Source organism: Phocoena sinus, chromosome 7 (assembly GCF_008692025.1).
Source record: "Phocoena sinus isolate mPhoSin1 chromosome 7, mPhoSin1.pri, whole genome shotgun sequence".
NCBI lineage: Eukaryota > Metazoa > Chordata > Mammalia > Artiodactyla > Phocoenidae > Phocoena > Phocoena sinus.
The window spans coordinates 39,591,693-39,617,739 of NC_045769.1; the positions used below are offsets into that span (position 1 = coordinate 39,591,693).

A 26,047-nucleotide genomic window follows, 5' to 3' on the forward strand; every position below is an offset into this window, starting at 1 on the left:
GCCTTTCAAGTCTTCTAGCTTTAAATAGTGAATCCATTCCAGCTCCTCAGCTTGCTCAGTCCTAAGGATTTATTTTCTATGTGGGTATAAATACACTTGTGTTTATATGCAAATTCCAAACCAATGTGCACCTCTACAGCTCTAGCACCTAATTACTTTTCCAGCTATGCATTCCCTCTTCATTGATAATTTCCTTTTCATTCGTTCAAAAATGGCTGTATATTTCAAAAGTTGTTATATTTTTCTTTTATGTAGCATTTCCATATGTTTGCAGTAGGGGGACTGGGTGACTCAGGGTCAGTTGAATTCTCCGTATTGACCAGAAGTCAGCACTGAATTTCAAAAGTGAATTTGTTCTGCTTTTGTCATATATACAGCTATTCAGAAGTAAAACATAATAACAGACAAAAGTAGTGCCCAAAGATTTTCATAGACTAGTAGGAAGGAAGGAATTATTGATGGGGAAGTGGAAAATTTGGCTCTCAGCTTAAATTTTTCCTCTTTTCAGAATGTATATAAAAATCACATTATTCAACAAAGATCGTTTATTATATTTCAGAACCTTATTTGGAGCCCTTCATCTGCACCTTGGAGGAGCACCTGAGGGGCCAGCTGGAACTGGAAAGACTGAAACTACAAAAGATTTAGCCAAAGCTGTAGCCAAACAATGTGTTGTTTTCAACTGTTCTGATGGGTTGGATTATCTGGCTTTAGGAAAATTCTTTAAGGTTTGAGTTGACTCGTCATTTGCAATATGATAACTTCTCAGAAAGGCTGTTCATAATGAAACATAATTTGATGAAAGTAAAAGATTTACTGTAGTTTAAGCAAAGTTAAAGTTAAAGTATTATCTCAATAATTCTCGAGAGAAGTAGGGTTATATCAAAAGCTTATTTGAGAAGGAGCTCTACCTCTAGTCCTTGCTATAATGGGTCAGTATTACTGATAGAAATGAATGAGTGGTGTCCCTCCTGTATACTGGACAGCTAGAAGTTTGAGAACCACTGCATCATGTAGAAATTGTGGTATCTAAAGACTTCTTCGTCCAGTAGATCTTGGTATTAACAAGTTCATTAATCATTAACAAGTTCAGTGGTTTACTTTTATAGACACATTCTGATTAATCTTTTTGGTGAACCTGAAATCTTTCTTTTGTTTTTTTGTTAATCTTTTTGGTGAACTTGAAATCCTTCTTTTGTTTTTTTTTATTCTGAGTCAGATTCCCACTCTTATAAGTCTGTAAGATTGCAAAAAGGGGAGTTAAAAGTATAAAGTCCCTAAGTTCATCAGTGTAACCTATGAACATCTGGTCATTTTAGTGCTTTGTTGCTACAGCCTGTTATTCCTTAAAATATTAGGTGGTACAATTGAACACAAAATTATCCGTGTGGGATTATGGGCTCTACTTATTTGTTTATTTGATTTCTATTTTTCTATACTTTTCAAAGTACATTTTAAAGATTCTGTAATCCTTTTCAACAGTATCTCCAGACAAAGTTAACATTAAAAAAAAAATACACAAACTAACAAAAAGGAATATAACAACCCTACCCCATACAGTAAACTACTCCTCCCTAAAGTATGGCCTAGTCATTTTATAATAGATTTGGAGCATAAAAAGTCTCTACATTTGTGATGCTGAACCAATTAGAATAAAATAAAAGAAAATATTATAATGAATAACGCATGAAGAAAACATTTGAGTGACCAGTAACTATTTTAATCATCCTCTATCACGATATACAACCTTGTTGTAATGATTAAAGAAATAAACAGCAAATCTAAAAGATTCTATGTGTAGTTTGAATAGCCACTATATTCCTAAATGTTTAAAGAAAAGTCTGGTATGTGCTAAGTTTTCAAATCTATATAATGATATTCTTAATTCTTTGATATAGATTCATATACTTATAATATTAAATTTGATTATTGCTAAGTATTGATCATATGGACACTTTGTGTTAGGATCATGCTGAATAATGGGGGTACAAAATAAAAAAGACATAGGTCTTACTATTAATAACCTCACAATCTGTATAACTGTTTGAACATGCGACTTCATAAGCATTCTGTTCTGTGATTTCTAATCCTTTTATTTTATCGTGTATTAGATTTCTAAGTCATAGGGTCTTCTCTAAATAATGAAAATGTACTACTCTTTGATTGCATGCCATTCATGTTTAATCCAGTGTGTTTCAATAGATTGAACTGTACACAAATCCAAGGTCAGCCACGGTTAGATGTATGGCATTGTACTAATTATTGATACTTAACATCTTATGTGATATAGCCTTAGTTTCCTTGCATAAAAGATATATACAAAGTGCCATGCATCATGCCTGGCATATACTAGGTACTCAGTGAAACACACATACATACATATGCAATCTATAGAAGGTACATTCAATGCATATTTTTGCGTTGATTTTTTAAAGTTAGTCCACATTTGGACTCGGCTACTCAAGCTTGATTTTCCAGTTTTTCCTTATGACCGAATGGCACATACTTATGAGGTATCTGTGAGTTAGAACTGCAAGCTAGTGCCTCAAACGGTGTTAGTTGTTCATTAAGGTGCTCAGGCCAGAGAGTAGTCTCATTGGCAACAGAAGTCATCTTATTTAAAGGATTATTACAATCCATTCTATGGAGTCCATAGGAAAAAGCAAATAAAATCAGTTTGTAAATAAAAAGTAAGAAAGGCTATGAAATTATAGATATACATCTAAATGGCAAAAGATATACACAGAAAGTAAAAAAAAAAATCAATTGGAAAATTTTCCAGTTGATTGAACTCTTTGTTCATGCAGAATAATGAATTGGTAATAAAAGAATAAGCCGTCTTTAAAGCTTTAAAGATAAGGGTGAATAAGCAATTTCCTTGATAGGATATTAAATCCGCGAAAAGATGAGGTGAAAATACAAATTTCAATGTAATATTCAATCAGATAAAATTGAAAAATTTCATTGATCTTTTCTCCCAGGGACTGTTATCTTGTGGAGCCTGGGCTTGCTTTGATGAGTTTAACAGAATTGATTTGGAAGTACTGTCTGTGGTTGCTCAACAAATTCTTACTCTCCAAAGAGGTAATGGACTAGTTTATCTCTGCATTGTGTGAAAAACAGTAGAAATATAGGAAGTAATGAATGGCACCAGTCCCATTTATATGTGGAATTGCTAAGTCATTTCATTCTTGATTACTCACAGGTATTAATGCAGGTGTGGATTTACTAGTGTTTGAAGGAACTGAGCTAAAACTTGACCCCACGTGCGCTGTCTTTATAACAATGAACCCTGGATATGCTGGGCGATCAGAACTTCCGGATAATCTGAAGGTACAGAAAAGGCAATTATATCATCGATTTCCTTTCTGTGATTAACACAGTTAATATATAAAAAGAAAGCACATGCTGTTCTTGAATTTTATGTAAAATTTTTGCTTTTAGATGTTACATTTTAGACAACTGTTTTAGAAAATAATTTTAAAGCTTTGAGTACTTTTAAAAAATAGCTATGCAATTTCCAAAACTTCTATTTTAAAATTCGTGGTAATTATACAAATTAGAAGACATAGGAAATATTGAGAAAGGTACCCATTCTAGTGCTTACTATATTGTATTCCTCAATTTTAAATGCTGAAATCAGAAAATTGTGAATTCTGAGGTTTTTTTCAAGTTAATATTTTAATATGAGCATTTTCCTATCTTTATGAACATAATTCAAACTGTAAATAAATTTATTGAACTGTGCTTACTGTTTGACATTTAGCTTGCATTTAGTTTTCCTTCATTATAGATAATATTGCAATGAGCAATTTTTACTTAAGGCTTTTCTCTATTTTAAGATACTTCCTTAGGAGAGTCCTAAGACCAAGAGCTGTGTTGCTAAATTGCCTTCCAACAGAGGTTGAAACAATTTATATCCTATATCAATTCTCAAGTCTCCTTAATACCCAGCAGTAGTTTTTTGTAAGAACAAAACAGTTTGCTAATTGAATAGACTAGAATCTTCATTTAAAAAACAAACTTCTTTAATTATTAGTGAAATATGACATTTTCCCCATATCTTTGTTAGACATTTTATATCCTTTTCTGGTGAATTGCATGTTTATGGCTAGCACATAGAGAGAAAATGTTGAAGAATAATGCAGTGATAATTGCGGATCCAAAACCAAGTCTTCTGACTCTAAATCCTGCATTCCTTCCACTATCCACATTTTTAGAACGACAGCTTCTCAGACTAGTTGAGGTACTTTTCCATCGAAAACACTTTTGATTGGACTCACTGCTGCCAAGTATTTTTGTGGTATTTTTATTCCATACACTTTTATATGTTAGACGTGATGTTTTAGTACTTTGCCTTTGTGAAGGATGGTGTGACTTAAAAATAGAAACTGGTAAATCCTCCTTCATCTAAGAAGCATTTTGCAACTTTTTATTGGGATACACATTTGGAAAGCTCTTTTTGTAGCAGTACTTTTATTCACTCATGTTTTCCTTTTATTCAGTAGGATCAATCTGAATACATAAATATTTGTAAAGGCAAACATCTGTGAGTAGCTAATCATAAAAAGCTGGGACCAGTATTGGTTGAGTCTGTTAATGCCCCATGCAGACTTTTCCATGTTTTATTTATTGTGAATGTTGAAACAGTGTCAAAATATTCACCTTGGGGTATTTTCCTTCTATTTTAGGCCAAAAACTGCTCTCAAATTCTGATAGCTTTTTGTTGTTTTCGTTGTTACTTTTGTGCAGTCTTCTTGGTTAGAGCTGCTATAGAATATCTGTTTTCAAGTACATATGGAAATACCTAACAATTTTGAAAAAAATGTCTTAGTCTGAAATGAAAGAGAGATAGATAGATAGATAGATATACTATTTTTTAAAAGCCTGCTGAGGCCCAGAGAGTATTATCATCAGTCTTCAGGGTCATCCTCGACGCTTCTCTCTTCTTCACGCAGTGATTCAGCCAGTTACCAAAACCAGCAAAATCCTATTTCGTAAGTCTTATTACGCCTGCTGCTCCCGTCCAGCCCCATGGCCACGCCTTGCTCCCAGCCCTCTTCAGTCTTCTCTTGTGTGTCTTATTGCAGCAGCTCACCTGTCACCAAGAGTCCCTACTGAAATTCATTGTAATGAATTCCCCATTGTAATGCTACCTGTGTTGTCAGAAGAAATCTAATCATATAATTTCCAGACTTAAAAAACCACCAGGCTCCTTTTGCCCACAGGAAAAAAAATTCAAATTTCTTGGCCTGATCTGCAAGAGCTTTGGCATTAGACCCAGTTGCGTCTGTACCACCAGCTCCCTGCATCTCCCTGTCACACAGGCCTCACTAGCCTCTGAAGGTCCCATGCCTTTGCACATGCTGTTTACCCTCTCTTGAGTGCTCTGCTAAGCCACCACTGTCCTGCCTGACAAATTCATACTCATCCTCTAAGCTAGCAGTCAGCTACCGAACATACATACAGTTCAGATAAGACCACCTGGGTCCAGCCCCTGGAGCTGGCAGAGGTTTACAGCTGCATCTTTCTATCCTGCACGTGTCCATGGGTCCTGACAAATTCATACTCATCCTCTAAGCTAGCAGTCAGCCACCGAACATACATACAGTTCAGATAAGACCACCTGGGTCCAGCCCCTGGAGCTGGCAGAGGTTTACAGCTGCATCTTTCTATCCTGCACGTGTCCATGGGTTCTACAGGGACTCCTGTTAGGTCTCTCCGCTTGGAACTCCTGAGACTTTGAGTGATGGAATCTGTTTCTCCAGTTGTCATTCCCTCCACTCTGCGTGGATCGCTGGTGGATGATTCCATGTAGATTTTGCTGTTGGAGAGCTCTCACTTTGCCAGAGGGAATCTTGGGGAGGACTTAAAATGGCCCCAACTTTGCTCTCTCTCTCCCTTATCGTGTATATCTCATGCATCTTCTGTCCCAACAGACTGTGGGAGTGAAGGCCACTGTGATCTTGCTGCCCCAGGCTACTTTTGCTTTCTCAGGCATGAGTCAGGCACCAATCTATATTCCCCCGCAACAGGGTGATACCCATCAAACTCTTACTGAACTTGGGAGTGAGGAGGGGGGCTTATGCAGACTCACAGCATAAGGAAACCTCCCTTCGATGGAAGTCTTTTTACAAATCCTCCCTCCTTCCTTATTCTCTCAAATGCTTTATGATCTACAAGTAAATGGGAAGGTTCAAGAATTGTGTATATTTCCTTTGTAAATTATTGGGCAGATCATGCATACTTCGGTAACTGCTATGTATCATGTCATGAAGAAAGACTCAAGTTTTGACATCTTGTACATCTAGGTAAAACCTGCGTAGTAGAGCAATTTCTTAAACACATCTCCACTTTAGAGAAGCTGTATTTAATATTAAAACTATTCTGAAGAATCAGTAATCATTTCAGAATAGTTAAATGTTAGAAGCAATGGTAAAATAGACTTATCCTATTTTTTAAATTGAAGTATAGCTGATTTACAATGTGTTACTTTCTGATGTATAGCAGAGTGATTCCATTTATATATATGTATGTGTGTATTTATATATCTTTTTCATATTCTTTTTCATTATGGTTTATTACAGGATATTGAATATAGTTCCCTGTGCTATACAGTAGGGCCTTGTTGTACATCTATTTTCTATATAGTAGTTTGTATCTACTAATCCCAAAGTCCTAATTTATCCCTCTTCTCTCCCCCACCCATTTCCCCTTTGGTAAATATAAGTTTGTTTTCTATGTCTGTAAGTCTGTTTCTGTTTTGTAGATAGGTTCATTTGTGTCATATTTTAGATTCCACATATAAGTTATATCATGATATTTTTCTTTCTCTTTCTGACCTACTTCACTGAGTGTGATAATCTCTAGGTCCATACATGTTGTTGCAGATGGCATTATTTCATTCTTTTTTATGGCCGAGTAATATTCCATTGCGTATATGTATATATACCACATCTTCTTAAACCAGTCATCTGTTGATGGACACTTGGGTAGCTTCCATGTCTTGGCTATTGTAAATAGTGCTGCTGTGAACATTGGAGTGCATGTATCTTCTTGAATTAGAACTTCTGGGTTTTTTTCCCAGATAAATGCCCAGGAATTGAAATGCTAGATGATATGATAAATCTCTTTTTAGTTTTTTGAGGAACCTCCATACTGTTCTCCATAGTGGCTGTACCAATTTACATTCCCAACAACAGTGCAGGAGGGTTCCCTTTTCTCTACAGCCTCTCCAGCATTTATTATTTGTAGACTTTTTAATGATGACCATTCCAACTGGTGTGAGGGGGTACCTCATTGTAGTTTTGATTTGCATTTCTCTAATAATTAGCTAAGTTAAGCATCTTTTCAGGTGTCTGATGGCCATATGTATGTCTTCTTTGGAGAAATGTTTAAGTCTTCTGCTGTTTTTTTGATTGGGTGGTTTGCTTTTTTTGTTATTGAGTTTTATGAGCTGTTTGTATATTTTGGAAGTTAAGCCCTCATTGGTTGCACTGTTTGCAAATATTTTCTCCCATTCTGACGGTTGTCTTTTCGTCTTGTTTATGGTTTCCTTTGCTGTACAAAAGCTTATAAGTTTGCTCATTCCCATTTGTTTATTTTTGCCTTTGTTTCTATCGCCTTGGAGACTGACCTAAGAAAATGCTGCTATGATTTATGTCTGAGAATGTTTTGCCTATGTTTTCTTCTAGGAGTTTTGTGGTGTCCTGTCTTATATTAAAGTTTTTAAGCCATTTTGAGGGTTTTGTGTGTGTGTGTGTGTGTGTGTGTGTGTGTGTGTGTAGGATTTGAAGGCACTGTTATAACGTCATTGATTTACACGTGGCTGTCCAACTTTTCCAACACACTTGCTAAAGAGACTGTCTTTTCTCCATTGTATATTCTTGCCTCCTTTGTCAAAGATTGACTGTAGCTGTGTGGGTTTATTTCTAGGCTCTCTGTTCTGTTCCATTGATTCCTATGTCTGTTTTTGTGTTGATACCATGCTATTTGATTACTGTAGCTTTGTAGTATTGTCTGAAGGCTGGGAGGGTTATGCCTCCAGCTTTGTTCTTTCTTGCTCAGGATTGCTTTGGCAATTCTGTGTCTTTTATGGTTCCATATAAATTTTAGGATTATTTGTTTTAGTTCAGTGAAAAATGTCATGGGTAATTTGACAGAGATCACATTAAATCTGTAGGTTGCTTTGGGTAGTATGGAGGATAGGCGTATTCTAGATCTTCTGATGTCACAAAGTCAGTAACATGATCCATAACTTTCCACAGAGTAAGTAGCATGAAACACCCTATTAGTACAGAGAAAAAAAATGAACTAGATCCTGAATCCTCCATTTCACTCAACTAATACTTAGCTAATTCCTGAAGAGGTCGCATTTATGAAATCTATTTCCAATCCTTAAAGGAAGAAATGGTAAGAAGTTATTGCTTGAGATTTTGTTGTTGATGTTGTTCCAAAATGTAGTCCTTTGGAAGCATACTCTAGGAAGTGTATGTAATTCCTTATGTACCACCCTTCTTCGTCCATTCTATAGGACAGAAGCAATAAAATAGCTATTGTCAGTCATTTATTTCTGCTGAGGTAAACATGGAGGGTAATACTCACATTGATTACATGTACTGGAATTTATTCAAACCCTGGCAGGTTACCTGGATCTATACCCTCCCATTTTTTTTTTTTTTTTTACACTCAAGAAAGTATGCCATTGGTTAAACCAGAATCCAAATTAATTTTTTAGAGCACTAAATTACCCTTAAACCTACTGCTATTACTGAAAAATTATCTCTGACAGATCCCAAACCGTATCATATCAGTATTTCACACACTCTGTTTGAGAATCAATGAATGAGAATGTCTACCACCATAACAGTTTAGGCCTAAAAAATATTTTGATGAGGATGCTTTCCTCTGTGATAAGAATCCATGATAACTCCTTGCAACTTCTGTACCATACTTTATTTTTTGTTCTCTTGGCCACTGATATGTCTGTTTCATTGTGTTCCACAACCACTTTGCTAATAGTGCTAAGAGAATGTGAATAGGAATTTGTAAAGTACCTGGTGTGTCAGAGACCTGACACACAGACCTGGATGTTGATCCCAAGCTAGTAGCAATTTGTACTATTGTAGAAAGATTGTATCACCCTAACCTAGCCATTGACCAGCTAACTCATTTGTTCATTCATTCTTTCTCTATTTTATTCATTAAAAAAAAGTTGTTGAGAACCTACCCTTTAAAAGAGGTACCATGTGTATAGTAATTCTCTTGCAGTCTTTTTTCCCAGGTAGGTAGTGGTTTAGAGCACTTGCTTAAGCTTCTCTGTTAACGAATTATTTGCTCATGCTATGTACTTTTAACATTTTATTCTTGCCTTTCTTGAATGGTAACCTTATTGATAAAATAGCAGTACTAAGGCCTCTAGCTAGTAATTAATGTAACACACTGGAAGGATCTTGCTTGATGTAAATCTTTTATTCTCAACTTTAGTGTCATAACAGCTCACTTAAGTAAAATGTCCTCATTTTCCATCTGCCTTGTGTTTTCGGTAATTCAGCTAATTCCCAGCAGGTATTTATAAACTGTCTGAACTGTCTGCATTATAGTAAATTGTCATTTACTATAATTATTATTCACTATCTGAATATGATTATCATTTTTCTAGAGCACTGTTGCTCTCCTGCTTTAGTACAAGAAAGCCATGTTTTCATGTATGAGCTATTGAAGTAAATCCTGACACATACTAACATTTTAAACTTAAATTTTCTTATTTATTCTTTTAAAATCTATTCAGTTTTCTATTTACTTTCCATCACACAACATTTATTTGTCCCACAATGTTTAAAATACTATGAGGAAAAAATTATCTTTAGAATTTGGAAAATTGATTCGTCTCTAGTAATAATTATCCAGGACTTATTTTCAGTTTCTTGCCTTTATTATGCTTGGTGAAAGACTGACATGGTGACTGCAGGCTCAAAAATGTTAAAAAATATCTCAAATTACACCATTTATGTAACATAGTCTTGTTATTAGGGGTTACCTGATGAGACCCAAATCATTTAATTAATTAGATGCCAGAGAGCTTCACTTGAAGCCCAGTCTCCCAACACCAGGCACTTTCTCACCAGCCCAGATGAGAAGCCCGGCTCTAGGACATCCCAGCAGAGTCTGCTTTTTCCCTATAGCATGTTACTTCCCACAAAAAATAGAACGTAATGGATACTTAACACTTAAGTAAATTAATAATTCACCAAAGGTCTAGGTATGATAGAAATTTGAAGCGTTCTCAAAGCATAATTTAAGGAAACATATTTATATAAAAAGTTAATGATCTAGTTATTATATACAATAACAAGAAGTCACATTTTAAAGTGTTTTTATCTATATGATCTGGCTACTGTAACTTAATATCATTGCAGAAAAGCTATAACATTGTAACATGCTATGAAGGAAAGAGTAGGCTTATCTCCATGATGGTCTTTTTCAAAAAGCACCTTTTCTCCCCTCCCATAGGCACTCTTTCGGACAGTAGCAATGATGGTGCCTGATTATGCCATGATTGCCGAAATAGTCCTGTACTCCTGTGGCTTTGTCACAGCTCGGCCACTGTCGGTAAAGATTGTGGCTACATATCGCCTGTGTTCAGAGCAGTTGTCATCACAACATCACTATGACTATGGAATGAGAGCCGTGAAGTCAGTGCTCACCGCAGCTGGGAATCTAAAGGTAAAAAACTCAAGCGGCTTCTTACTCATTCATTTCCTGTTTATAAATCTCAGGACCATGTGTCTTCACAAGAGTTACACTAACTGGTTAGTTTCATCAACTGAAAAAAAGTTCAGTTATCGTACTAACATAATTAATTATTTGCACACGTGAAAAAGGACATTTTATGATTTGTAAAACCTTAGACATGTGATCAGTGATTTGAGTTCCATTCCACAATTTTAACTGTATGAAACTAGGTTCTACTAAGGAGTAAAATTCCTTGCTGCTGAGAAATACTTTGAAAGCATTTATATATGAACATATATATTGAATAGCTTTAAAGGAAATAATCTATGTATAATTAATAAATATATACAGAAGCCCCTAGACATTGTTACTTAATATAATTACACAGTTGCAGCCAACTGCAGACTAGCAGTAATATATTGACAATATAATGTTTGCATTTTAAGATGGTATAAATCATAACTATATTGGTAAAACGTTTGAAGACTTGGGTAATTTTTCATTGAAAGTCTTTTGTAGAAACATAAAATATAACTGTACATTTGTTCTTTATCAAAGTAAGCAAGATAGGCTATAATTAACAGCAAAATGCAAACTGTGGCTTTGGAGCTTATAAAATTTTCATGTTCATGACTGCAGAAGATAAAGATTTTGAAATATATCTTGTGTGATTAAAAACAATGGCATGCATTTTAATCTTCTATGATAATGTTACCAAGGATTCTGATATATAGTGGTGATATTCTGTTTCACATTAGCCTAACATGACTTCAAGTCATTGTTTTTTTTTGTAATAAACAAATGCAACTAGAAGCAACAATTTGTATTAACCTGGCATGTCATGATTACATTGTGGTCAGATAATGGGAAAGAAAATGCATTGTCCTAGTATATGTCATCACTGACATCTTGACTATGGAATTGAGCTATTAAAGTTATGCAGCAAATGAATCCTATCATTCTTTGTCAAAAGCTAATTGAAAATTGTTGAATGTGTTGGCTTGAATATTTTGAAGTTTGTTTCTATTATGTCAAAAAGCAATTTAAACATTTGCTTTAAGATGATAGCCTCTCAGATAACAAAAGAGACTTCTGACACTTCATAATTTACATGTGGTTAGGTTGATCCAAAGTCCATATGAATAGGACTAGCTTTGGCTTTGGAGGCCCTGGAAATTTAGAGACAGCTAACCTTGATTGCCAGGCGTCACTGACTTTGTAAGGTTAAAGCCAGTTAAGTAGGAGCATGGGATTTATTAGAAAGATTCTAGAGAAAAAGAAGAGGATTCTGGAAAACTAAATGCATGATGGTAGGAGAAACTTTGGAGTAAGATGTTGAATAAAGTATAGAAGCTGGGAGAAATATTTCTGAGTTCAGATTTTTTTGTGAATTATTGAAGCATCTTATGGACATGAGCAACAAGTTGAGGGTTCAACCAGATTTTTTAGTAAACTCTGGGTTTACCACAGATTTTTTAGAATTCAACGTAAGTTTTCTGAAGCACCTTCTACTTAAGTGACTTAGTGTATTAACGAGCCCTCTCCACTCTGCCTGGGGATCACACTCAAGCACGCTGGTACTAAGCATGCAGCCAGCAGGCAGCGTGCTGCTCTGCCCTCCCACCTTCTATCAGATGAACTGTTCCTCACCCAGAGTCAGGTGGCTTGTTCCCAAAACTCCCTGAAGCCAGTCGGACATGTTACTGTCGTTATGTCATTTAATTAATTGTCAATGGAATTGATGGTATATGAGCATGAAAAGAAGAGTTTTGTTTTTATGAAAACTAAGTTCATTGTTTAAGAAAGACTCAGTAAAGATGAAATGCTAAAAAAAATGACTTTGAATTAGGTATGGATAAGAAAAGTGAATAAAACTGGGAAAAAACCTTAAAAATTTTAAGGATGCTACACTTAGATTGTCTCCCAAGTATCTCTGAAGACCATGATCATCTTTAAAACACAAAACCAAAACACAACAAAACTGGACAGAGCAGATGATTCATTATTGATGCGTTTTTTTTCCAACAAGAAAAATGGTCCAAAACTCTACCCTCAGAGAAAAGGTCTTGGCACCAAAATATGGGCAGAGTGAGTGAATGTTTATATGTTTTAAATGTAAGTGCATCTTTTAAAAATGATTGCCCATCTTTAATGATTATTTTCACTTTACCAACCCACTGCTGGTCTTGAATGCATAGGACAAGCAAGCTCTTACCCAATATAGAGGCAACGGCAGCTCCCAAACTATATGGAATTCATGGCCAATAGCTTTTTACCCAGGGCATCTGTGAAAAAGTAGTCAGTTCAACTTAGGTTTTCATTATAAACTGGTAGAAAATTCACCAAGTATAATCATCAGTTTCTAAAATTAATAACAGTCCAATTAAATGGAAATAAGTAAGAACAACACTTTTGCATGGGCTTAAATTGCCTCTGGGGCCTGGTGTTCGTGTGTGTGTGTGTGTGAACATGTAGGGGGTGCAGTTAATAGCTGCAGATATCATTATGAGCATATTTTCTTTCAGCTGAAATATCCAAATGAAAATGAAGAAATTCTTCTGCTTAGATCTATTATTGATGTAAATCTACCAAAATTTTTATCCCATGATTTACCACTCTTTGAGGTAAGAACATTTTATTATTACAATGTATCAAAACTCTTCTAATAATGTATTTATCAAGCGTCCATGGTTGCAACTCCCTGTGAGAAACTTCCACTACAGAAAACGATGATATGGCAAAGAAAAACATAGATCATTCTGTTTTATTTGAAGTGTGTTAGCTAGCTTTGTTGTTTTGGATAACTTTTTACTCTTTTTTTTTTTTTTTTTTTTTTGCGATACGCGGGCCTCTCACTGTTGTGGCCTCTCCCGTTGCGGAGCACAGGCTCCGGACGCGCAGGCTCAGTGGCCATGGCTCACGGGCCCAGCCGCTTCACGGCATGTGGGATCTTCCCGGACCGGGGCACTGAACCCGTGTCCCCTGCATCGGCAGGCGGACTCTCAACCACTGCGCCACCAGGGAAGCCCCCTGGATAACTTTTAACAACTTGGGATTTTTAAGTTTCATCTTTTCTGCAGAATATAAGTACACAAAAGTTACAAAACATGTTTGCTTATAAATTTCACCAGAATTTCCTCCGTGGAGGAAAGTAATTGGTCTAACACATCACTGAATCCCTTGCACAGAATGGATACTTGGTAAATGTTTGTCAAATTAATGATTGGAGAAATAAAAAAAATAAATAAGCTTAATTTCTTTAGAAGAGTACAATGGCTTTTATGAAATTCTTTTTTCAGGATAATTTAAGAATTAGGCTTAATAATCTTGTTGCATTTTAACAATTAAATTATAAGTAGTTGAGAAGAGCTATTAGAATGATGGTTAAAGTTCCTGTTTTGTCATGTGATATCATTCTTTTCCTTTTCCCATTCTCAGAAGAAATTGGGGGAGGGCTTGGGAGCGGGCTGCTGACACATGGTAGATGTTGCTCTCTCTTGTGCTGCCTTGAGGTATGGGCAGTTAGCTTCCAAAGTTTAAAGACTGAAGTCGTAAGGCTGTCACGGGGAGGGTGGAGACGTGACACTGCCACTGTAGTGTGGTCCAGTGTCGTTAGCTATCCATAGCAACCATGTTTCATCACTCTGAAAGGGACTTCCCTTAGTATTTAGAGTTGACAGTGCTAATGTTTTGCAGATCAAATCTACAAGGAATAGGTTCAAATTTTCTTCTTAAAAATTTCCCTCAGTTTCTTTGGTACTAGTACACTGTACAGATTTTCCAGGAGTAAAAGCTATATTTATTTTTATAAAGTGGAAGTATACCTCACCTAGTTGTATTCTTATGCAGCTGTGTATTCATTCAGTGAACATTTATTGAATAATATTAAGAACAATATTTCTTAAATGGAGCGCAACTGGCATTTTCAAATAGGACAGTTCCGTGTTGTGAGAGACTGTCCCATACGCTGCAGAACACTTGGCATCCCTCCTCCCCCAGTGTCTCTGGACTCTCCCAGTGTGAGAACCAGAAGGACAGCTCCACATATTCCCAACTCTCTACCTGGCGGGAGAGTGAAGGGAACTGGTCTTTGCTGAGACCTACTGACTACCAGATATGGTCTGGAATTATCTGCTTCTTTCAAGGTTAACCATAAATAATTTGAACAATCTGAGAAGATATTTTTGTTTACTTAGCAAACACTATGCATTCACAATGGACCAGACCTTATTCTAAGAGTTTTATGAATAGCAACTTATTTAATACTCATAAGCAGCTAACGGGGCAGGTGCTCTTGTTATCCCCATTTTACACGTGGTGTAACTGCGGCACAGAGATCATAAGTAACTTGTATTCATGGCCAGTATATGAGGGAGAGGGGGTTCCAGCCGCTCAGCTAGGCTGTAGAGTGATCTTAAAGACCCTACTGCGTTGCCTTTTTCTCTCCTTTGCCCCAAGGAAACTTACTGCTCCAGTGAACTGGGATCAGTTTATCCATAACAGGATTTAAAGGATTAAATTTAGGGGTGATTAAACTGGTAGTTTGTCAGTTCTAAGGTATAGCTTGAATGTATGCTTTCATATTAAGCTCTTCTGAATTTTCACTTTTATCTTCAGAGTAAAATGAATAGTTGTATCTATCACATAGGTTGCTATAATACTTATGAAAAAGCCTTAGCAGTTTATAAAGGGATGTTTCTTAGACCTTAAAATCAACTCTGTATATTCATATACACTAAATATGGAAGTATAATTCTTTCCAATCATACATTATATGATTGTATTCGTTTCCTAAAGCTGCCATAACAAAGTACCACAAACTTGGTGGCTTAAAACAATAGAAATTGATTTTCTCACAGTTCTGGAGGATAAAAGTCTGAACTAAAGTGTTGGTTCCCTCTGAAGCCTTTAGGAAAGAATCCTTCCTTGTTTCTTCTTGGCTTCTGATGGCTACTGGTGATCTTTGATGTTCCTCGGCTTGTCATTACTTCAGTCTCTGTCCCCACCACTAGATGGCCTTCTTCCCTGGGTGTCGTTGTGTCTGGGTCTTCCTCTCCTTTCTGTTATAAAGACACCAATCACTGGAGTTGGGCTCCAGTATGATCTCATCTTATCTAATTACATCTGCAAAGATCTTATTTCCAAAGAAGGGGACATTCTGAGGTTCCAGGTGCACATACATTTTTGAGAGAAGCTAAGCTGATTAACATACTACCCACTACAATGATTAAAATATACTACCCACTACAATGATTAAAATACCATCGAACTAATTTTTGTATATGGTATGAGGCATGGATGGAAGTTCATTATTTTGACAAATCCAGGTACTCTAGCATAATTTGCTCAAGACTATTTTTTTAATCTTTTCTCTACGGGATTGCCTTTGAGTCTTTGTTGAGGATGAGTTGTTCACATGTGTGTGGGTCTATTTCTGGTCTCCCTGTTCTGTTCCATTGATACATTTTTGTATTTTTATACTAATGTGACCCCATCTTTATAATAAGCCTTCAAATCAGATCGTGTTCATCCTCTAACTTTTTAACTTAAAAAGATGTAAAACTGCAACATCTCTGGAGGAAAGCAAGAGAAATCCCTTGTGAATTTGGAATAGGCAAAAATTTCTTAAATACAACACTGAAAGCACAATGCATGAAACAATAAATTCATAAAATAGACTCATCAAAATTTAAAAGTTTGCTCTTTGAAATACACTGGTAAGAGAATGAAAGACAAGCTAGAGACTAGAAAAAAATTTGCATATTAGATGTATGATGAAGGATTTGTATGCAGAATATTTAAAGAATGGTCAAAACTTACCATGAAGAAAATAAACTGATTAAAAATAGGCAAAAGATTTGAACAGACATTTCACTAAAGAAGATATACATATGGCACACAAGTACATGCAAAAAATGTTAATCTTTGGGAAATGCAAATTGAAGCCACAAGAAGATACTGTTACTTGTTACTATGGCTAAAATTAAGAAGACTGACCATATCAAATATTGAAACTCTCATACACTGCTTGGGGGGATGTAATATAATAATACAACAACCTTGGAAAGCAGACAGTTTCTTAAAACGGTAAATACACACTCACCGTACTATCCAGGTATTCCACTCCTCATTATTCGCCCGAGAGAAATGAAAGCATCTGTCCATACAAAGACTTGTATACACATGTTTATAGTAGCTTTATTTATTTCCCAAACTGGAAACAATGAAAATGTCCATCAACAGGAAAATGGATTTAAAAACTGGCACCTCGATACAGTGGAACACTTCAATACAATGGACTATTGATATATGCTGTGAAAGGTGTGAATTTCCAAATCTTTATGCCAAGTGAAAGAAGCCAGACAAAAAATAAAGTAGTACCTGTAATGTGTAATTTCACCCGTAATAAATTCTAGATAATGCAAGTAAAAATAGTAACAGAAAGCAAATCAGTGTTTGTTGGTTGTCTGGGGATGGAGACAGGAGGTGGCAAGGAGAGGAGAAAAGGCCACAAGGAGACTTGTGGCTGTGATTGGTATGTTGACTATCTTCATTGAGTTGGTGGTTTCACTTATCAAATTGTACCCTTTAAATATAAACAGTTGATTGTATGTCAATCATACCTCTATGAAGCTGTTAAAAATACTGGACTATTACTCAAAGGCTCTATTTCCATCAATGTTAAATACAAGGATGTAAGAAATTTTATCAAGTTTATGTATGTCTACATGTCTATATATATATATGTATATATACATATACACATACATAGAGAGAGAGAGACAGAGAATATGAGAATGTATAGATAGATAATGTAAATCCCCAAATCATCTATCATTAGGGAATTACTTCAGATTTGTTTCCTGGGGTGAAATTACCAAAACCAGATTACAGTGATTTGCTGGGAGCCATCAAAGACAACTGTGACTCCATGAATTTGCAAATGACCAGATTCTTTTCTGAGAAGATTCTTCAGATATATGAAATGATGATTGTGCGTCATGGCTTTATGATTGTTGGAGAACCATTTGGAGGAAAAACCAGTGCATATCGCGTCTTAGCTGGAGCACTAAATGATCTATGTGAGAAGGTAAGTGTGTTATTAATGCATTAATTTATTGATAATCAGCTTTGTGCAAGATAGAATGTATGGTTATTTAAAAGGGTACTTTAATGCAGCAACTTAAACTTATGAAAATACAGAGGAAATAAAATTAGAAAAGTAATACAAAGCAAGTAGGAAGTTCAGTATACAAAGGGTATGCCACAGATTTGCCTCTAGCCCTTTTGTTTCTTTTTTTTAAAGAGGTTAATCATAAAGATAACACATTCATTATAGAAAAAAATCTGAAGACATGAAAAAACCTGACAGTTTTCTCTTTTATACTTTCTTAGGAGAGTAGTTTTTATTTTCTTGGTGTTTAGATTTGTAATGCAAACTTGTTAGTGGCTGCTAGTGGTACTTAACTGAAGTGTGTGTGTGTGCGTGCGTGCGTGTGTGTGCGTGCGTGAGCATACGCATGCATTATATAATACATGCGTATGTAAGTATAGTAAATAACGATGATTATATTATTCAAAATTCCTGTCCTACACATCTCAGTTTGGTCTACTTTGATAGGCTAAAGGAGTGAGGCTGTTTTAAATTCTCCAACTAATATTGCATTTCTGTCTACTTACCCTTGTATTTCAAATAGTTCTTGCTTCATTTATTTCAGTGTTTGTAGCCAAATGGGATTTGTGATCATTACATCTTCATTGTGGAGCCTCCCTTCAGCCAGTATAAAATTATCTACTTGTAGTATCTGCCTTGGATCCCCTGTGTCTAATTTCAGTATTGCAACCCCTGCTTTCTCCTTGCATATATATTTGCCCATGTCTTTAATTGTGACTCTGGCTGTCACTGTGATTTATTTTTTATGGAGAATAATTAGTTTTAACTTTTATTTTCTCCAATTTGATGACCTTTATCTTCTCATAGGGGAATTTTAATTCGATTGTATTTATTATCAAACAAACTGATATGTACTTATTTCTGTCATCTGTTCCTTTATGGTTTTATCCTTTCATGCTGTTTCCTTTCTTCGCCTCCCTTCCTTTCCCTTTATCCTTCCTGCCTTGCTTTCCTCGGTTTTTGTTTGCATTTTTCCTATTTTGTTGTTTTATTGTTATAGGGGCGAATTTTTTGCTATAAAAAATAAGTCTCTAAAAGAGCCAAATGTGGTGCCACTCAAAGATTAAAGAAGATGAAGGTATGAGCGTGTATTCTGGTCCAATATAAAGCCCGAAAGTGATTCATTATCAGGAAATTCTAAGAGTGACACTGTGGTAATGTAAAAGGGGCAAGGCTCCATAGCCACTGCTTGCAAGCTGTAGCTTCACACTAGCTTTGTTGCATTTGGGACAAACACCTTGCTTTAATGGCAGCAACTTTGTTCTGACTAAGGTGATAGAACTTTCCCATGTTTCTAAATTAAGGATGACACATCTTTATTCCCTTTCTGGGCACAGAGAAGAAAACACAGACCTTGAGCTTTTTTTTTTTTTTTACTGCTTCACATTATTATTGCCACATGTTTTCTTCAGTTTGGTACTTCATGTCCCAGGCTCCAGTGGTGGTGGGCAGAAAGCAGTGTGGGAAAGAGTTGAACTTGTTCTGTTATAAGTTGAACTTGTTATATAAAAAAGAAATGATTGTGAATAAGTAGAGCACAGGTGATTTTTAGGGCAGGGGAACTATTCTGTATATATTGTAATGGTGGATACATGACATTATGTATTTGGCAAAATCCATAGAAGTGTCCAACACAAAGAGTAAACCTTAATGTAAACCATGGGCTTTAGTTAATAATAAAGAATCCGTATCAGCGGAGGAACTGAGGAATTGAGGAATCATAACGATGTACCACACCAATGCAAGGCTTTAATAGTAGGGGAAACTGCGTGTGAGTGGCGGGAAGATGGAGGGAATATATGTGAATCTCTCTATATTTTCTGTTCAATTTTTCTGTAAACCCAAAGCTACTCTAAAAAAATAAAGTCTATTAAGTAAAAACATAAAAAAGCCTATGCCCCAAGTGTATTAACATCTCTTATTAATTCCATATACCAGCTTTCAAGGTTCTGGTGGAAGCTATCAGCTTACCAATATTAATTTTTTCACAACGTGAGAATGGTACATATTTGCCTATATTTAAATCATTTAACTTTATCTCAGAGAATGTTTTGTAGTAAGAATCAACCACTTACAGCCCGTGGGCCAACTTCAGCCCAAAGCCTGTTTCTGTGATGCCAGTGAGCTTAGAATGGTGTTAATATTTTTAAGGTTTGTAAAGAAAAGCAGAAAAGAACATGTAACCTGTTGATCTATCACTGGTAAATATTATATGCTTTTGACCAACATTTGGTACTTTATTCCTAAGTATGCTATGAGTTCTTAAATCCTATTGTAAATGGTATTTTTAAATTTTATTTTTCAGTTCATTGGCATTATAGAAAATACGATCAATTTTTGTATAATGACTTTGTTTGCTGCAGCCTTGTTAAATGAACTCTTTACTTTTGGTAGTTTTTGTGTAGAATCTTTAGGATTTTCTACATGCCCAATCATGTTTTCCATGAATAATGACAGTATTAGTAGTCTTTTAAATAAATAAATAATCTTTTTTTTTTTTTTTTTTCTATTAAGGGGTTAATGGAAGAAAACAAGGTTCAGATCACTGTTTTAAATCCTAAGTCTGTCACCATGGGTCAGCTGTATGGGCAGTTTGATTTAGTGTCCCATGAGTGGTCCGACGGGATCCTCGCTGTCAGTTTTAGAGCATTTGCTGCTTCATCGGTAAGTGCTAACACTTCTCAATGCTATGAAGAGTTATGATTTTTTTCAGTTGTTTCAAGTAAACATTTGTATTTGTAGCTCAAGGTACTTATTTAAAACACATTACTGGGATCCTTGAGGCGCCGGCCGCCGCCCCAGCCAGTGTCTGAGCCAAGCCCCCGCGTCCTTCGCCTCCGTGTGCCCATGGCCTTTAGACTGCCGGTTCCTCGGCTGGGGGCGGGAGCGCTGAGTTTCCCGCTGGGAGGTAAAGTGGCCCCCCTTTACCTCCCAGATGCCGCAAGGAGACAGGCCTCTGGGCACTAGGTACGCCATCCTTGCCCTACACGTGCCGGGGTGAGGCCCTCGCGAGGCCGAGAATGCGGAGCGCTTTCCCCTGAGTGCAGTGAGTGGGTGTGGTGCCTGTCTCTTCTCCCTCCACGGATGAGAGAGTTGAGACAAGGAAATTTTATGCCCTGCTTGATATAAATACAACTGGATATAAACTTCAGGAGGCCAAAGTACATCATCTCTCTCGTTCACTCCTGTATCTTGAGCATCTAATACTGTGCCAGGCATATGCTTTGCTTTTACCATTTGTCCTACGGTTCTTTCTTTCCGGTGTTTGTTTTTAAGGATAGTTTTTAACGTTTGTTACATTGGTGGATTTGTTTTTTGGTTTGGTTGCTCTCTTCTTCCTTTCTTTCTTTTTTTTTATTACTTTACTTTTAATATTTAAAAATCTTTTTTACCTTAGTAACTTTATTTTATTTTATATATTTTTCTTTCTTTCTTTCTGTTTTTTTCTCCCTTTTCTTCTGAGCCATGTGGCTGACAGGGTCTTGGTGCTCCGGCCAGGTGTCAGGCCTGAGCCTGTGAGGTAGGAGAGCCAAATTCAGGATATTGGTCCACCAGAGACCTCCCGGCCCCACATAATATCAAGTGGCGAAAGCTCTCCCAGAGATCTCCATCTCAACACTAAGACCCAGCTCCACTCAACGACCAGCAAGCTACAGTGCTGGGCACCCTATGCCAAACAACTAGCAAGACAGGAACACAACCCCACCCATTAGCAGAGTGGCTGCCTAAAATCATAATAAGGTCACAGACACCCCAAAACTACCACCGGACATGGTTCTGCCCACCAGAAAGACAAGATCCAGCCTCATCCAACAGAACACAGGCACTAGTCCCCTCCAGCAGGAAGCCTACACAACTGACTGAACCAGCCTTACCCACTGGGGGCCGATGCCAAAAACAGCGGGAACTATGAACCTGCAGCCTGCGAAAAGGAGACCCCACACACAATAAGTTAAGCAAAATGAGAAGACAGAGAAATATGCAGCAGATGAAGGAGCAAGGTAAAAATGCACCAGACCAGACAAAGAGGAAATAGGCAGTATATCTGAAAAAGAATTCAGAGTAATGATAGTAAAGATGATCCAAAATCTTGGAAGTAGAATGGAGAAAATACAAGAAATGTTTAACAACGAACTAGAAGAACTAACGAGCAAACAAACAATGATAAATAACACAATAAATGAAACGAAAAATTCTCTAGAAGGAATCAATAGCAGAATAACTGAGGCAGAAGAACAGATAAGTGACCTGAAAGATAAAATAGTGGAAATAACTACTGCAGAGCAGAATAAAGAAAAAAGAATGAAAAAAATTGAGGACAGTCTCAGCTACCTCTGGGGAAACATTAAACATACCAACATTTGAGTTATAAGGGTCCCAGAAGAAGAAGAGAAAAAGAAAGGGACTTAGAAAATATTTGAAGAGATTATAGTTGAAAACTTCTGTAACATGGGAAAGGAAATAATCAAGTCCGGAAAGTGCAGAGAGTCCCATACAGGATAAATCCAAGGAGAAACATGCCAAGACACAGATTAATGAAAGTATCAAAAATTAAATACGAAGAAAATATTTTTAAGGCAGCAAGGGAAAAGTAACAAATAACATACAAGGGAATCCCCATAAGGTTAACAGCTGATCTTTCAGCAGAAACTCTGCAAGCCAGAAGGGTGTGGCAGGACATATTTAACGTGATGAAAGGGAAAAACCTACAACCAAGGTTACTCTACCCAGCAAGGATCTCATTCAGGTTTACAGACAAGCAAAAGCTAAGAGAATTCAACACCACCAAACCAGCTTTACAACAAATGCTAAAGGAACTTCTCTAGGCGAGAAACACAAGAGAAGGAAAAGACCTACAAAAACAAACCCAAAACAATTAAGAAAATGGTAATAGGAACATACATATCGATAACTACCTTAAGTGTAAATGGATTAAATGCTCCAACCAAAAGACATAGACAGGCTGAATGGATAGAAAAACAAGACCCATATATACGCTGTCTACAAGAGACCCACTTCAGACCTAGGGACACATACAGACTGAAAGTGAGGGGATGGAAAAAGATATTCCATGCAAATGGAAATCAAAAGCTGGAGTATTAATTCTCATATTAGAAAAGAATACCCTTTAAAATAAAGACTATTACAAGAGACAAAGAAGGACACTACATAATGATCAAGGGATCAATCCAAGAAGAAGCTATAACAGTTGTAAATATTTATGCACCCAACATAGGAGCACCTCAATACATAAGGCAAATGCTAACATCCATAAAAGGGGAAATTGACAGTAACACAACCATAGTAGGGGACTTTAACATCCCACTTTCCCCAATGGACAGATCATCCAAAATGAAAATAAATAAGGAAACACAAGCTTTAAATGATACATTAAACAAGGTGGACTTAATTGACATTTAAAGGACATTCCATCCAAAAACAACAGAATACACTTTCTTCTCAAGTGCTCATGGAACATTCTCCAGGATAGATCATATCTTGGGTAACAAATCAAGCCTTGGTACATTTAAGAAAATAGAAGTCGTATCAAGTATCTTCTCTGACCATAATGCTATGAGACTAGATATCAATTACAGGAAAAAAGTCTGTAAAAAATACAAACATATGGAGGCTAAACAAAACACTACTAAATAACCAAGAGATCACTGAAGAAATCAAAGAGGAAATCAAAATATACCTAGAAACAATTGACAATGAAAACACGATGACCCAAAACCTATGGGATGCAGCAAAAGCAGGTCTAAAAGGGAAGTTTATAGTACTAGAATCCTACCTCAAGAAATAAGAGACATCTCAAATAAACAACCTAACCTTATACGTAAAGCAATTAGAGAAAGAAGAACAAAAAATCCCCAAAGTTAGAAGAAGGAAAGGAATCATAAAGATCAGATCTGAAATAAATGAAAAAGAAATGAAGGAAACGATAGCAAAGATCAATAAAACTAAAAGCTGGTTCTTTGAAAAGATAAACAAAATTGATAACTCATTAGCCAGACTCATCAAGAAAAAAAGGGAGAAGGCTCAAATCAACAGACTTAGAAATGAAAAAGGAGAAGTAACAACTGACACTGCAGAAATACAAAGGATCATGAGAGATTACTACAAGCAACTCTATGCCAATAAAATGGACAACCTGGAAGAAATGGATAAATTCTTAGAAAAACACAACCTTCTGAGACTGAACCAGGAAGAAATAGAAAATATAAACAGACCAATCACAAGCATGGAAATGGAAACTGTGGTTAAAAATCTTCCAGCAAACAAAAGCCCAGGATCCGATGGCTTCACAGGTGAATTCTATTAAACATTTAGAGAAGAGCTAACATCCATCCTTCTCAAACTCTTCCAAAGTATAGCAGAGGGAAGAACACTCCCAAACTATTCTACCAGGCCACCATCACCCTGATACCAAAACCAAAAAAAATGTCACAAGAGAAAATTGCAGACTAATATCACTGATGAACATAGATACAAAAATCCTCAACAAAATACTAGCAAACAGAATCCAGCAGCACATTAAAAGCATCATGCACCATGGTCAAGTTGGGTTTATCCCAGGAATGCAAGGATTCTTCAATATACCCAAATCAATCAATGTGATAATCCGTATTAACAAACTAAAGGATAAAAACCATATGATCATCTCAATAGATGCAGAAAAACCTTTTGACAGAATTCAACACCGACTTATGATAAAAACTCTCCAGAAAGTAGGCATAGAGGGAACTTACCTCAACATAATAAAGGCCATATATGACAAACCCACAGCCAACATTGTTCTCAATGGTGAAAAACTGAAACCATTTCCACTAAGATCAGGAACAAGACAAGGTTGCCTACTCTCACCACTCTTATTCAACATAGTTTTGGAAGTTTTATCCACAACAATTAGAGAAGAAAAAGAAACGAAAGGAATCCAAATAAGAAAAGAAGAAGTAATAATGTCACTGTTTGCAGACGACATGATACTATACAAAGAGAATCCTAAAGATGCTACCAGAAAACTACTAGAGATAATCAATGAATTTGGGAAAGTATCAGAATACAGAATTAATGCGCAGAAATCTCTTGCATTCTTATACAGTAATAATGAACAATCTGAAAGAGAAATTAAGGAAACACTTCCATTTACCATTGCAACAGAAAGAATAAAATACCTAGGAATAAACCTACCTAAGGAGACAAAAGACCTGTATGCAGAAAACTATAAGACACTGATGTAAGAAATTAAAGATGATACAAACAGATGAAGAGATATACCATGTTCTTGGATTGGAAGAATCAACATTGTGAAAATGACTCTATTACGCAAAGCAATCTACAGATTCAGTGCAATCCCTATCAAACTACCACTGGCATTTTTCACAGAACTAGAACAAAAAATTTCACAATTTGTATGGAAACACAAAAGACCCCAAATAGCCAAAACAATCTTGAGAAAGAAAAACGGAGCTGGAGGAACCAGGCTCCCTCACTTCAGACTATACTACAAAGCTGCAGTAATCGAGACAGTATGGTACTGGCACAAAAACAGACATTTAGATCAATGGAACAGGATAGAAAGGCCAGAGATAAACCCACGCACATATGGGCACCTTATCTTTGACAAGGGAGGCAAGAATATACAATGGAGAAATGACAGTCTCTTCAATAAGTGGTGCTGGGAAAACTGGACAGCTACATGTATAAGGATGAAATTAGAACACTCCCTAACACCATACACAAAAATAAACTCAAAATGGATTTGAGACCTAAATTTAAGACCGGACACTATAAAACTCTTAGAGGAAAACATAGGAAGAACACTCTTTGACATAAATCACAGCAAGATCTTTTTGGATCCACCTCCTAGAGTAATGGAAATAAAAACAAAAATAAACAAATGGAACCTAATGAAACTTCAAAGCTTTTGTACAACAAAGGAAACCATAAACAAGACAAAAAGACAACCTTCAGAATGGGAGAAAATATTTGCAAATGAATCAGTTGACAAAGGATTAATCTCCAAAATATAGAAACAGCTCATGCAGCTCAATATTAAAAAAACAAGTAACCCAATCTAAATATGGGCAGAAGACCTACATAGACATTTCTCCAAAGAGGACATACAGATGGCCA

General features: G+C 36.2%; 1 protein-coding gene across 1 annotated transcript in view; it reads left to right on the forward strand.

Moving 5' to 3' along the window:
• Positions 1–26,047, forward strand: part of DNAH7 (dynein axonemal heavy chain 7) — a 306,947-nt gene that overhangs the window by 146,953 nt on the left and 133,947 nt on the right. Inside the window, 7 exon segments of the mRNA XM_032637818.1 lie at positions 560–728; positions 2,982–3,084; positions 3,206–3,333; positions 10,513–10,725; positions 13,260–13,358; positions 17,576–17,824; positions 20,423–20,572. Coding sequence (XP_032493709.1) covers positions 560–728; positions 2,982–3,084; positions 3,206–3,333; positions 10,513–10,725; positions 13,260–13,358; positions 17,576–17,824; positions 20,423–20,572 — 1,111 coding nt within the window.